This window comes from Cucurbita pepo, chromosome 8 (assembly GCF_057944985.1).
Source record: "Cucurbita pepo subsp. pepo isolate OVF chromosome 8, ASM5794498v1, whole genome shotgun sequence".
In the NCBI taxonomy this organism is placed as follows: domain Eukaryota; kingdom Viridiplantae; phylum Streptophyta; class Magnoliopsida; order Cucurbitales; family Cucurbitaceae; genus Cucurbita; species Cucurbita pepo.
The window spans coordinates 10,451,117-10,465,600 of NC_141805.1; the positions used below are offsets into that span (position 1 = coordinate 10,451,117).

At 36.9% G+C, this 14,484-nt stretch overlaps 2 protein-coding genes and 1 pseudogene across 2 annotated transcripts; 1 reads left to right on the forward strand and 2 right to left on the reverse strand.

The window, feature by feature from the left end:
• Positions 1-511: 511 nt before the first annotated feature.
• On the forward strand, positions 512-1,387 carry LOC111800163 (dof zinc finger protein DOF3.5 pseudogene; annotated as a pseudogene).
• Positions 1,388-4,072: 2,685 nt separating this feature from the next.
• LOC111800668 (E3 ubiquitin-protein ligase PUB22-like) lies at positions 4,073-5,413 on the reverse strand. The gene has a single exon (XM_023684471.2). The coding sequence runs from the start codon at positions 5,332-5,334 to the stop codon at positions 4,108-4,110; it is 1,227 nt and encodes a 408-aa protein (XP_023540239.1). The 5' UTR covers positions 5,335-5,413; the 3' UTR covers positions 4,073-4,107.
• A 4,103-nt stretch (positions 5,414-9,516) lies between these two features.
• Positions 9,517-13,114, reverse strand: LOC111800065 (BEL1-like homeodomain protein 1). The gene is made up of 6 exons (XM_023683645.2): positions 12,968-13,114; positions 12,786-12,836; positions 11,318-12,217; positions 10,817-11,190; positions 10,680-10,740; positions 9,517-10,590 (listed from the first exon to the last, which is right to left on the reverse strand). The coding sequence occupies exons 3-6, from the start codon at positions 12,155-12,157 to the stop codon at positions 9,754-9,756; spliced, it is 2,112 nt and encodes a 703-aa protein (XP_023539413.1). The 5' UTR covers positions 12,158-12,217; positions 12,786-12,836; positions 12,968-13,114; the 3' UTR covers positions 9,517-9,753.
• Between the last annotated feature and the right edge of the window lie 1,370 nt (positions 13,115-14,484).

Here is a 14,484-nt window from a genome sequence, read left to right on the forward strand (position 1 = left end):
TGAATATGAACTGAAAGTCACCATTTTTTCTCTTTATTTTACGTGATCCAAGAAGCCCATGATCCAAGAGATCCTTTCTTTACTTTTGTACGCTATTGCAAGAGAGAGATTCCCACTATTCCCTTTTTCTCTCTCCTCCTCCATTAATATTGGAAAAAAAAAATTAAAACTTTATGAAAGAATATCTAAATATCTCAAGGGATTGGATGACCCAATTCCTGAAAGCACAATAAAAATAAAACCATGTGGGCTTTCTCTTGATATCATAAACCAAACCCTAAACTTAGGTTCTCGAGGCTTTTGCTTCCCCATTAACCCTCGTATTCACCAATACCCTTTTGCCACGTAAGTCAAACACCGACACCGACACCTCGTATTAGCCTTCGGATCAGTGGCATAATCCTTTCTTCTTTCCTCATGTGCTCATTAGCTTGTTCATCTTCTTCAAAACCCCACCAAAAAAATTTCTTCTTTTAGAGAGAATTTTGCAAATCTTGTGATTTAATGCCAATTCCCATCTGGGTTTTCTCTTACAATTCCATTTGAATATGGAGAGAGGTTGGAAGCCAATGGTGGAAATGTCACCAAATTGTCCTAGATGTGGCTCTTCTAATACTAAGTTTTGTTATTACAACAATTATAGCCTCACCCAACCTCGCTACTTCTGCAAGGGCTGTCGTCGGTACTGGACTAAAGGCGGTTCACTTCGTAACATTCCTATTGGTGGTGGCTGTCGGAAGAATCGACGACCGGCTAAACCTTTAGCCCTAACCCCATCCTCCTCAACTTCTAAATTTCACAATGATAGAAGCTGCCTCGGTCACCACCACCGTCTCCCGGACCCCAACGGGTCGCCAACTATCGACTTGGCGGTCGTCTACGCCAATTTTGTGAACCAGAAGCCAGACATGCCGGGGACTTTTCCGATGACCGATACTACTGCCTCGAACGGAGCCGGGAACTTCTTGGGTTCGGGTGAGAGTGGTGGAAATTTTTGTGAGTTTTCCATGCAGGAATGTGGGTTAGGGGCCAGTGATTATCAAGTGGCGGATTGCTTTGGGTTAGAGGAGAAGAATGATGATCAAGTGGCGGCGGCGGTGGCTCGTGAGCTTCAATTGCCACCGTTGCCGGGGGAGGACATGGTCGTTGGCGGTTGGTCAAGCTCTATGATAATGGTGAATCATCTTTGTTTGCAACCAACAAGAGTGGAAATGTTTGGAATGGAAGCTCAAGATCCAAATTTGGTTGGTGGCAATTGGAGCCCTATTGATTTGCCAAGTAATTATGATACATTTTCAAGGGCTTAACAAATATACATCTATATTAATAATTTGTGGTATTTTTAAAAAATATACTTTTGTGTATGATCTTCATATATATTTGTGTGTTCGTGTTTTATTGTACATTGTTCATGTATACATATAAAAAAAAAAAAAAAAAAACTTTAATTTGAAGTTGTTTGGTCGCATATTCTATCTTCCCTATGTATAATAAATAATTATCGCAATCATCAAGTGATGCACTAAAAGCGTCCTTTCTGATCATCTCTAACTCTTAATTTTGTGTATATTACTATTCTCGTAGATTAACACAAACATTTCCCGCAACAAGTTAGTTAAGTCAATTCGTTTTTGCATCGCATACAGCCAAGCGACGTATGCTCGAACCTCTGGCCCCAGTTCAAAAAGAAAGTTTTAGAAAACGGGTAGAGAGATTTCGAAAGAGAGTTTTGAAAGTAAAATTTGAAAATTTGAAATTGGTGTTATATGTGATGCAAGCAAAAATGATAAGCAACTACAATGCTGGAATTTGCAAAGCTAGAGATCCTTCTAGAATCCTTACAAACATTCACAGAGAAAGCTAACTTAACGGATTGATTCCAACCAAGAGCTGGTTAGAAGATGAATGACTCTTAAATCGAACTTGGAATCTAGGATGGTCACTCTTAGATACCAAGACGACTCACTCCAGAATTAGCTTGATCATGGCTAATCCAATGAATCGATTTTTAACATCAAACCGAGAGCAAGGTTTGAAAGAAACATACTACCCAAGGGATTTCAACCACAAGGTTTTTGTATTCCACCATGATTTCAAAATTGAATATTAAATGCCTTTAAATAGGCCCACAAGATAACCCTAACATAATAAGGCATTCATAAATTTTGGTAGTTCAACTCCAAAGGCAAGTCTTTTAATCACTTTCCAATGTCAGCCACTCCATTATTTTTTTGATTTGATACTTAAATCTTCTCTGTACTGCTTCTTGTAATTGCTCGTTTGGGTACATGCAAGTGATCAGTTGTTGGATTCATATAAAAAAAAAAGGCAACAACAACGGCTTACAGCATATAACTATCAGATTAGGGGAAGTTGACAACTTATTAAATCCTAGAAATAGTTGGTTTCCACGTCCCTTTTAGCATGTTTTGCTTTCATTCACGTGTTTTCTGAGAAAATTCCTAAAAAGTTCACCTTGTTACAAGCGAAATATGCTTAATTTTTGTGTTCATATGATCGAGTCACTCAAAAATGAAAATAAAAATGAAAGATTTCTCTAGCAAAAGTGAGACAAGAATCTTTATGTTCTTACTAAGAAACCGAGATTGAAACCTAAAAGGCAACTACTTAGAATCATACGCCATAACTTCTCTTCAATCGTCCAAATCCTTATACTTTTTTGAATGATTTTCAAATGTTGGCTACTTTTTCAGTTTGAAAGTTTTGTGTTCATATGCTGTTTTTGTGGACCAAAATAGTCAAACATATAATTAAATATAAAGTAGCAGCTCAGAATTGAGTTTATGCTCTCCTTCTCTATCTGTCCATTTCATTGAATTTCTTTTGGGTTTTAGACCGATCTTCCAATGGTTTTTAAAGTTCACAAGACGTTGATGAACAAGCAAATAAAAAAACCATGCAAATTCTCATAGACTTTTCAATTCTAAACGAGGCCAAGAGAATGGAACTTTCCTTGTCCCCCATTCTCCGTCTTGTTCGACGCTCCAATTCCACATATTAAATGAACATCACAAACACTAATCGTGAGATCTCACATAAATTGGAAAGAAGAACGAAACATTTTGTATAAGTGTGTAAAAATCTCTCATTAATAGACTCGTTTTAAAAACTTGAGAGGAAACCCGAAAAGAAAAGTCCAAAGAAGACAATATGTATGCTAGCGGTGGGCTTGAGCTATTACAAATGGTATCGGAGTCAAGCAACGAGAGCTATGCTAGCGAGGACATTGAGCCTCTCTAAAGGAGTGGAGTGTGAGATCTCACATCAGTTGGAGAGGGGAATGAAGCATTCCTTATGCATGTGTGGAAACCTCTTTCTAACGGTAACGGTCGCAATTTTGCATAGATTATTACACATTGATACAGTGGGCTAACCGAAGCTTCTAAACCATGGGATAAAAGTCTCCAAAGTCTCCATTGCAGCCACAAGTTCAGTTGGGGAGTTTGAAATGATATCACCCAAAGTAGACGTTTTGGTTTTGGACGCCATTCCTCCAACTTCAATCTTCTACACAAGTATTAATTATGAGCATATTTTGAACATTCAGCAAGCACCTAGAAGGATCATCAAGACCTTAGTAACCATCCCAATCTCCCGAATTCAGCCTAACCCCTCTTCTCACACGCTCCCAACCTCATAAATCTGTCGATAAAATCCTCAAATATCGAATAAAGAATTGTGAGCCTTCAAAGGTAAAGTAAAAAATGACTAAAGTATCAAATAAATGGTGTAATTTGTTCTAGGGCTCCAGAGAATGGAGTCGAGTCTCGATTAAGGGGATGCTATTCGAGAGCTCTATAAGCCTCAGGGGAGGCTTACAGTGTACTTTGTTCGAGCGGAGAATTGTTAAGGATTATTGAAAGTGAGTCCCATATTGATTAATTTAGTGGAAGTGAGTCCCAAACCAAAGTCATAAGAGCTTGTGGACAATACCACACCATTGTGGAGAGTCGTGTTCATCTAACAAATGTATGTATTGAGGTCGAAGAAACAACCCTTTTAAATTTTGTTCTAAATATCCATAGCTTACAATTTGGAGTGAATTATATACACAAAAAAAAAATGGGCTTTAAATTGATGTCCGTTTTAATTTGCAGGATAAGAAGAAGCCAATTTGGAAGGAATACAAGCCGAATTCCTCCAAACTCGAGCATGCATCTTCAAAATTTCTTTGGCCTTCTCCTTCGTCTTGCTCCCACTTTCAACTTGCAGAACCAGGCAAAGCTTCGCCACGATCCCCAACTGCGCCATTTCCGTCAACACCGCCGGACTCCCTGAATATTTCGCCACCCAAAACAGAATCCTAACCGCCCTCTCACTCCCCACTTGCGACACTCTCAAGATCTTCTTCGAAACCACTGCCATCCCTCCGCCGTGACCCAGAAGCGCCGCTCGCCCTTCTGCACACCCACATAGCAAATCCATCGCCGTCAACACCATCTCGGACACCCTCCTCTCCGGTCCCGAGAGTAATATCTCGACTAAAGCCACAACCCCACCTGCCTCAACTGCCTTCACTTTGTTCCTCCCCCATGTGCAGGCCGTAATCAAAATCCCCAATGCCGCTTTCAAACTCTGCTGCGATGTCTGATCCTTCAAGATCCCAACAATTTCCACAAACAGTTCGGATTTTAGGAATGTCAGCTCCATTGGGTCCGCCACTTCCAGTAGTGATTTCAAAAGCAACGCCGCGTACGCTCGCGACTCGTACGTCCCCTGTTCCATGACCTTCGTCAACGAATCAAAAAGCTCGGCGTTTACGGTCAAGCTCTTCAACTTGGAATCGGAGAGGCGGAGATTATGGAGAGTAGAAAGCGCTTCATGGCAGGAAATCGAGGCGGTTTCGTTGTCGTTGTCGGAGATGGAATTGATGATAACAGAGGCTAGAAACTCAGGGGCGCCGGCGGATTCGATGCATCGGCGGTTGGATTCGGATTCGGCGGCGAGGGAACGGAGGCGGCGAATGCAGGAGAGAAGGGAGGAGGGAGTAGAGGAAGAGGAGGAGATGAGTTTGTGGATTTGTGGCTTGTTGATGGGGGGCTTGGGAGTGGGGAAGCGTTCGATGCCATGATCGGAGTGGAGAGTGCACCAGGCTTGGATTAAGCGGCGGAGGGTGTGGTTGGGGGTGAGGGAATCGGAGTCGGCGGGGATGGGGAGCTTGGTGATGGGGCATGAGGCGTTTTTGGTGGAGAAGAGCCAGGTTTCGATGGAGGGGCGGTCGTAGGTGATGCCGGAGGGAACGGTGACTGGGTCTTTCATGATTTGGAGGGAGATTGGGCAGAGGAAGTAGTTGGGGACTTCGATTTCTTCCATTTTTGGAGGTTGAAATTGCAGGATTTGCTGAAGAAGAACAGAGGAGTTCGTCGATTTGGACTTGGATTTGGGGGCTGTGGGGAGACGATATATATATATATATATATAGAAGGGGCGCGTTGAAGGGAGAAGGAAGTCAAAAAACGCGAGTTTAATTTGATGAAGAGAGGATTGGGAGTTGAATTTTCAACAAAAACTGGGATGGATTGACCATGTGTTAATAATGTTGGACGGCCTTCAACACGCCCGCCATACGCTTATGATGCTTCCTCTCGGATGCTACACTTACCACTGTTCAATCATCAAATTTTAAGATTTTATAATATTTTCTTTACACACATCTATTTAATCTCATAACTAAATTTGCTTTGTGTATGTGTTTCTCGGGAACATATACTACTCTATTTCATTGCAAAAATCGGGCATAATCAACTAGACCCAGTATTCTTTCGAATCTCGAACATGATACTACCAACAAAATCAATCAGTACTAGTTGAACAAATGAAAATTTCGTTTTTTTTATGAAATGAAGAGATGAATTGATGTATTTTTTTTATTGGATTTGGATCCATCCAGACTCATGAGGCTCAAACACGCACCTTTCACCATGCTAAAGTATTAAACATTATATTACATTTGCACAGACGGACAAAATATGATTAGATTTATTATAATTTTTTTTTTATTAATGTTATTTATTTGAATGAAATATATATTAAAATATGAGAATTTATTCCTATCTCCACACAATATAAGGAATTTTACGGATATGAAAATTAAAATACTAGGGTAGAGACAGACGTTGACAAAAAAAACTTCTCACCATCGTCCTCATCCCATTTGTGGACATCTCTAATCTCGAGAAGTTTACTCTAATAGCTCAATTATAAAGAATTTTACGGATAAAAAAATAATATGAATCATTTTGTCAGCTACAACTAACAAATCAGTGTGACACTTGTATGAACTCAATAGTTCTTTTAATATGTGTGTAAGTTTAAGTAGTTTACAAAAAAATATATATATATATATATATATATATATATTGTTTGGATCTGCCAAGAAAAACGTTTATAAATTTTAAATATAAGACAAAATTGTAATGCATTGATGAATCCATCCATAAACACATGCCATATCAGATAATAAAACAATTGACTTTTATGTTGACTTTCTCTCTCTGGAATCTTCCTCCCTCTCTCCTATTTTCACAATTAACAACTTTGAATCCAAAATTGAAATAAATAAATAAAAACATTACTCATCATTTTTTAATTTTATGTTTGGCTGCTTACCAATTAGGGCGTTATTATTATCACGATTTTATTCTATGAATTGTTCATACAGTATGGGTGTTGAAATATTCACCATATATGCTTACCTGACTTATTCCAAAACTAAACTTTACTTTTATACGTATAAATATATATATTTTAATTTCTTTTACTTGTAACTCTCTAAATAAAATGTTTTTTAAATTTTATTTTTAAATTTCGATTTTTTTTTTTTAAGGAATGAGCTAGATCTAAAATTCAATCAAAGTTTACATATATTATTTATTATATTTAATTAAATTTTGAAACCATTTTTTATAAATTCGAAATAAAGATTTTTTATTTATTTACCTAGTACAATATATATATATATGTGTGTTACAAATTAAGTAAAAATGTAATTAGATATAATATTAAATGTTTTGAAGAATTAGTAGTGGAATTTGAAAATAATAAAATAAAATTCAAGGAATTTTTTTTTTCACTAAAATAATGAAGCATTAAAGTTTTAATTGTTTTAAAAAAAACTTAGGTTTTAGAAAAGTGGATGCATGGGATGAAGAGGGAATTAAAAAAATTATTTGTTAATTAAATATAGGTATTTGCGCACATTATGCATAAACCCATATTATTTTAAGTTTTTTTAGACCAAGTCCATTTATTTAATATAACCTTTCTTGGAAATGGTATGAACCAACAAATTGTATTTAATTATGCTTAATTTTTCCTCGACATACCTAATTAATATTTTATAATATTTGTAACATAACTGTCTTTTAAAGTTACCTAATTCAAATTTAATTACAGATCAGTATGGAATCAATCCAGGTGAAGAAAATGCTGTTCAAATTATCAAACCATATTTTAATTACATTTACATAATGGTCAATTATGACCATAAAGTATGAATGTTACAATTCTTGAAATGTCTTACATAGTTTCATTTTGAGACTATATAAAGCTATGTATATTGTATTTGTAAGTAGACTTGGAAAATACAGTAAAAGAAGTATTTGTTTCATTTTGAGACTATATAAAGCCATGTATATTGTATTTGTAAGCAGACTTGGAAAATATAGTAAAAGAAGTATTTGTGCTTTACTTTAGCCAATGACTAAGTTTCTTTGCAATTTTATGTAGTTTAGGTTGCATGTAGAATCATTCAAGCTCGACATGATCAATCTTACTTGTGGAGTGATTCGAATCCTCAAACAAGTGTTCTTGCCTTGAGATATTTGATCAACAAGAATTATTTAAGCTAGACATTATCGATCTTACTTGTAGAGTGATTTGAATCTCAAACAAGTGTTCTTACATTGAGATATTTAATCAACAACGTAATCCAAATCTTACTCTCCTTGTAGTGATGTCCGTATCAACTTGTTTTAGATATATCTTCGTGACAACATCGATGAAAGAATGGATTTGGTCGAAGTCGGTGTCGGTGTCGGCGTCGGTGATGAATATGGAATCAACTATGATGGTCCGTGCAACTAGTTGGCCCAATTGCCAATTTCGCTATCTCTTGAACTATCATGACTTGTTGAGTATTTTTGTCTTTTTTAGTTTACTCTAAAATTTATTAAAAACTCATTCCAAATCTTCAAAATCAACCCTATTTGACTTTAAAATAATGAGAATTAAATTCAAATTTCAAAAAAATCGAATGGAAAGTATATTCTAAATTATATTTTACGCTAAATATTCTAAATAAGTGTTTGAAACTTTTAATTTTGTGTTTAATGAACCGTTTTTATTAATATTATCAGCTTACTCATACTGTTATTCTCTTTAAACAACATAATTATTATGTCAATAGAGGTTTCATTGTTTCTTTTGCGTCGATTATGAAATTATCTATAGATATTTTGAAGAATTTTAAAAACGTTGAGACGAATTACGTACAACTTTGATGTCTCATACCCATAATAGAATTTAAAATTTGGATTCGGTATTTGATGACCTCAACATTCATTCATGTTATCTACTTGTCTCAAATTGCTACTAAGAGCGAAAATTAATCACACAAATGAACACGAGTCTTTTAGCACATTTGACACTTACATATTTTTTAAAATATTCAAGAGCTCAGGACTTCACCGATCCAAACACACTTAATTTTAGAGTTCTAGTGATTGAGCTACGGACGAAAAAAATCATTAAAAACATTTTTAAAATATTACATATATATCTTTTAAATCTATAATCTATAAATATATGGGCTTTCTGATATTTATAATCTTTAGCCCATGGGCTTTAGATTCTTGGATTTTATCATTTGGGCCTCCAACTTTAGGCTAATTGCCAGACACTATTTTCTAATAATTGAATATATTGCATATAATTTCAATCAAATTACTCCAAACAAAACAAAATACTTCTGATTGATTGGCTGTACCTTTGATAAAAAAAAAATATATATATATATTTATAATAATTTTTTAATAAAAAAGAAAAGAAAAGAAAAATGTTTCAAAATACATATTATTATTTAAATAAAATTGATGGAGATTAAGAGTTCATTAAATAATCTAATTTTGATAATCAGAGTATAAAAAATTATTTTTCTTACTTGATTTTAATGATATTTTGGAAAGAATCATTAAAATGATGTGGCTTAGATTTAGATAAATTACCATTTTAACCCTTAAATATTTCATTAGACCTTTTTAGAATAATTAATCGGGACGTCTCGAGAACCTTATCCTATATGTATATAAATTTGAATGACTTAGACAATTATAGTACGTGAGATTCAGTAAAACTCAGTAGGTTACATTAATTTATCCGAATAATTTATCCGAAAGAATCAAAGAAGAGAGGGAGGAACAATGGAATAAAAAAGATTATGACATAAATAAATGAGAGACCCTTATTCAATCCATTTACATATATTTGAAATCAATGTTCATATAAAAATATTTATATAATGGGTATAATAATAATAACACATACTAATTAGAACAATCCATCTAAACAATATACAGTCCCCAAGATTTATAATTCTATGCCAAGTGTGGAAAAAGAAAATCTATAGTGTTCAAATTTCTTCTTTTTTTTTGTTGTGTTTTTTTGGTGTCTTCTTTACTACTGTACCTTGCACCAAGCTCCACCAATGGCTCTGTGTTTCTGAAATTTTGGTTTTCAGGCCACGAAGTCCGGCAGTAACTGAGCTGCAAACCTTTTGCCATTTTGGATGTTGATGGTTTCAAAAGCAGTGGAGGAGTGAGGTGTTGAGGCGTTAATGGCGGAAAAATCAGTGGGTTTTCCCATTTCTGTTCTTCTTCCTAAATGGATGCTTTGATTTGGGAGAAAGGCTTGGTGGGTGGCTGCGTTTACGGAGAGATTTTCGCCATGGGGAAGGCCTAGACTCAATGAGACGCCATTGTTGCCGGAGAATCTTGGAGTGAACTGATCGGCGTCGAATCGGCCGATTTCTCCGATTGGGTATTGACCGAATCCGGCCATGTTGAAATGGGGTTGGCCTAGAAATGAATACCCATCTCTGTTTTGTCGTTCCTCGTCGAATTTCATTGGAAGATGATGGAGATTTTGATTTTGATTTTGTTGTTCTTCTTCTCGGAGTTTGATGTCCATGTTTATGAACTGGACGTTGTTGTTGTTGTTGTTGTTGTTTGAGGAATAGAGGATTTCGGTGCCTCTCTGTTTCTTGGGGCTTCGTTGAGTGATTCCGTCGAGCTCCGATGAGGTTCCGATGAGGGTAAACCCAGATGGGTTTCGAACATTTCCATCGGAGGACGTTGAGATTGAGACTGAAGGATGAACGTTTTGGTTTGGAGAGTTTTCTTGTTTTGAATTTGGGCTTTTTGAATCTGAATCGTCGTTGCTTTTTTCCGCAGCCGTCGACGGTGCCAATCCGCCACCGCCGTTCTGTTCTTGTTCCTTGACTTCCTCCAAATACATCTCTTCCACCATGGGCTTCCACAGTCGAACTCTCGCATTTATGAACCAATTCGAAACCTGCATTTCGTTGAATCCAAGATGATTACACCACAAGATTGAATTGAGTTTTGGTTTTTGAGTTCATTTGAATTGAATTTCAAACTGACCTGGCCTCTGGTGAGCCCTGTTTGCTTAGCGAGCATGTGTTTGTCTGAATCTTTAGGGTAACTGAAACGAATTTGAATGATTTTCAGGAAAATTTCAAATGGGTTTGTGAGAATTCAAGAGAGAAATGGAAACTTACGGATGGAGAAAGTGTTCGAACAGCCAAGCGCGAAGAATCGAAACGGATCGCTCTGGTAAGCCTCGTTGGGGTCTCCACGCATTGTGTTGGATCATACCCAATTGTTGCAGAGCTCGCTGTTGCCGGAGATGGTTATCGACGAATTTCAACCGGGAACCTTCCATTTTTCTTCCGTTGTATTCTTCTTCTCCTAAACTCTTGTTCGCCGCTTTGATTTGGCCGGTGATTGCGTCTTTTAAGCACCGGAATTGCTTCGAAATTGTCTGAAGTGCCAGCGCGGTGTAGGTTCTTGCCGACCCAGCTCCGGCCGCCTTTTCAAATGTGGATATCACTATCTTCATTTGGTGGTGGTAGTGTCTGTACCTCTGCTCTACCTGAAATTGAGAAGAAGAACAAAACCCAGAAGTGAAATTAAGAACAGAGGAGAAGAAAATTAAGAACAGAACAGAAAAAAAACAATTCAGAACAGAGTAGAAAACAGAGGATTTCAGGGCCGTGTACCTCATCGAGCATACTGATAAGCTTTTCTTTCTTCATCTGAATTTCTTGTCTCTCGGCGGTCGTTAAATCGGCGGCGCGTTTTCGGTCGGCATCCCCTTCGAAAGAACCATCGGCAGTTGTGGCGGCGGCGGATGCATCTCCATTCATCTTGTTTTGATTTCCGGCGGCCTTTTTAGGAGACGATTCGTTCTTAATCCCGTTTTGGGTTACATTAACAACCTCATCTAGAAGTTCTACAGCAGCCTTGAGATACTTAGAACTAATTAAAACGCCCTGAATTCCAGCCGCGCCATTGGTGATACCGGAAGCAGAGGAAGACGATCCACCGGAGATCCGAACGTTCTCCTCGCCGGAAACCGCCTGATGGGTTTGCGATTGAATCTCTCTCGACCCAAAACCCTGCTGTGAAGACAGACTCAAAGACAAACCCTGTTGAGCGCGTGAACTCTCACGCGCCGTCGTGGATGGGTTAATTGGTTTCCAAATATCATACTGAACACGAGGAACAAAGCCATGTAAGGAGGAGATATCATGGTGGGTATTGAAGGAATACAAATTATGGTCTTGAGACGTCGGAGAAGCGGTTGTCGTCGACGGTAGTGGGATGCCGACAAACTGTTGAGCATGAGAAGGCGGGTGAGGCAGAGTCTGTGCAGAGTAGGCATTAGCAGGCGAAGCAGAATTGAAGAAAACAAGATTAGGGTGTGAGGGAGGCGGCGATGAAGGCGGCGGTGGAGTGTCGGAGAATTGAACATAGCCGGGATTCATTAAGACAAGGGTTTGAAGGCCAGCATCAGCAGCAGATTGAAACTCAGAATTGGCATGAAGGTACGTCGCCATCGCCGACCGGGAAGCGTTCGGAGAAAAATATGTTATCCTTTTTGTTGGGAATTCGTTTCACTGAAAAAGAGAGTACGTTAATCAGTTAAGCTTCACATCCACACATCCAAACATCCAAACATCCAATCCCCCATTCATATTTTACTCAAATCTTGCAGCTTTTTCCACTGTCATTTATCAAAAACAAGTGACAGCTTCAACTCTCTCTCTCTCTCTCTTTCACTTTCTCTCTCCTTTTCTCTATGCCGACAGATTATATATATATATATATAATATAAAACTTTAAAAGGGTAGGAGAGAGTGAATCTTAAATACTGTTTGGTGGATGGGAAAACGAGGGAAAAGAAAAGAAAAACAGAGAGAAACAGAGAGAAACAGAGAGAAAAACAGAGGCAATCGGAGAAAGAGGCATGAAAGAGATGGGTTTGAAAAGAAACCTTCAAAACCCATTAAAAAGAAGAGCTTTTTACGAAACCCTTTTGGTTGTTCAAACCGCCATAGATAAGATATCATTTGGTTTGAAGAACACAGAAAGAAAGCAGAAACAGAGGGTTCTTCCCAAATATATATATACAAGTAAGAGAGAGAAGAGAGAAGAGAGAGAATTTATGATAGTATTAGTTAATACCTGAAAGTATAATGGGAAATCTGAGAAAGCACGTGTGATTGGGGGATGAATCTGCAAAATATCAAAGAAAAAGGCGTAATTTTTCGAAAACCCAGAACACAAAAAACCTCTGTTTTTACAGAGAATAGAAAGATATGTTCAAATATAGAGAGAAAATGAGAGTGTCAGATAGAGATACTAACAGCTCGAAAACGAGGAAACGTCTCCTTCCACCAAGCTTTCTTTCTTTCTTTTTTTATTTTATTTTATTTTAAAAATAAAAATTAGAGAGAGAAAAAGAAGAAGAAGAAGAAGATGATGATGATGATGATGATGAAGAGGAAGAAGAAGAAGTTTAGGGCCTTTTGTGTAAAAAGGAAAAAATTGGAGGGCCCTTTTGCTTTCATTTCATTTTTAATATCTTCTTTGTCTTTTTTCGTAATTTCGATTTTTTTTTATTTTTTTTTATTTTTTTAAAAATTTTGTGGTTTTGGGAAATGGTTGAGATTGGAGATAAAAAGCAAATTAAATTTGTAGACAAACAAATGGAGCAACCACCGCAACACCCACTTTTAATGCTCAGTGGACCAACCATGTTTCTAATACTAATACTTACGGGTTCCTATGGGTTCGGTTGGACTTGTGTTACGATCTAATTCGTTTAGGGTTTTGGGTTTAGATACAAAAAATAATCGGTTCAATTTGGATTGAGTCGGTCTCACACACACAATGGAATCACCATCGTTTCTTCCCTTCTCCCACTCGACACTCATCCACTTATCGTACTACTCATAATGTCATGTTTCTTTTTTCCCTCTTTCCCTTTTCTCTTCTTTACGCTCATCATTAAACCAATCACAACCTCACTTCTATTTTTTCGTAGGTGAACTATTTCATGTTCATTGAACCAAATAGTTGTCATCCACCACTAGAATCGTCATTGTTGGATCCAAGGGTTATGTTATAACCCTATTCGATTCATTGTTTAAGTTCAAACGTTTATAGACTCATAGGTAGTCCCAATTTCCGTCATCTATAAAGGTAACAATAATGGACTATTTGACACTACGTGTTGTTTATGCACATTTTTTTGAAAGTGGTAGGTGTTCTTTGACCTTAAGCGAGTAGAATTTCTTCCCCCAAGATATAATTACTTTATCCATTTCTAAGCTCATCCCATCACCTTTAATAAAGTAAACCCTACTAACTCATAATTATAAACATTAAAAACCATATCAAATACCCCTAATGAATGAAATACAACAACAAGATTTGATTAACCATGTAATTAAGTGTGTTAATGATAATGATTCAACTTAATCTTAAACTCTATTGTTCATGGGCTCCTTAATGGTATATACATTATAGTTGAATATTTTAAGTATATAAAAGAAAGCATTACATCAATCTCTCCCCATCTTCAATATGTGGTGTATAAATGAACCCTAGGGTTTGTTTCGATGCTTGTTTGGTAATATTTTCGGTTCTTGTTTTTCTTTGTTGAAAACGAAACGATGGGTATAGCTTCATTTTTAGTCTAAAACATAAAATGCCATGTATTTGGTAATTGCTCGTACTTCTGTTTTGAGAATTTTAGCCAACTTTGCAATCGGTATTGCATTACTCCCATCATTGCAACCATGTTTGGCATTCTTATAGTATTTGGGTTTGCACCCTGATACCTCGGTGGTGAAACTCTTATCACCACAATCAAATTTGC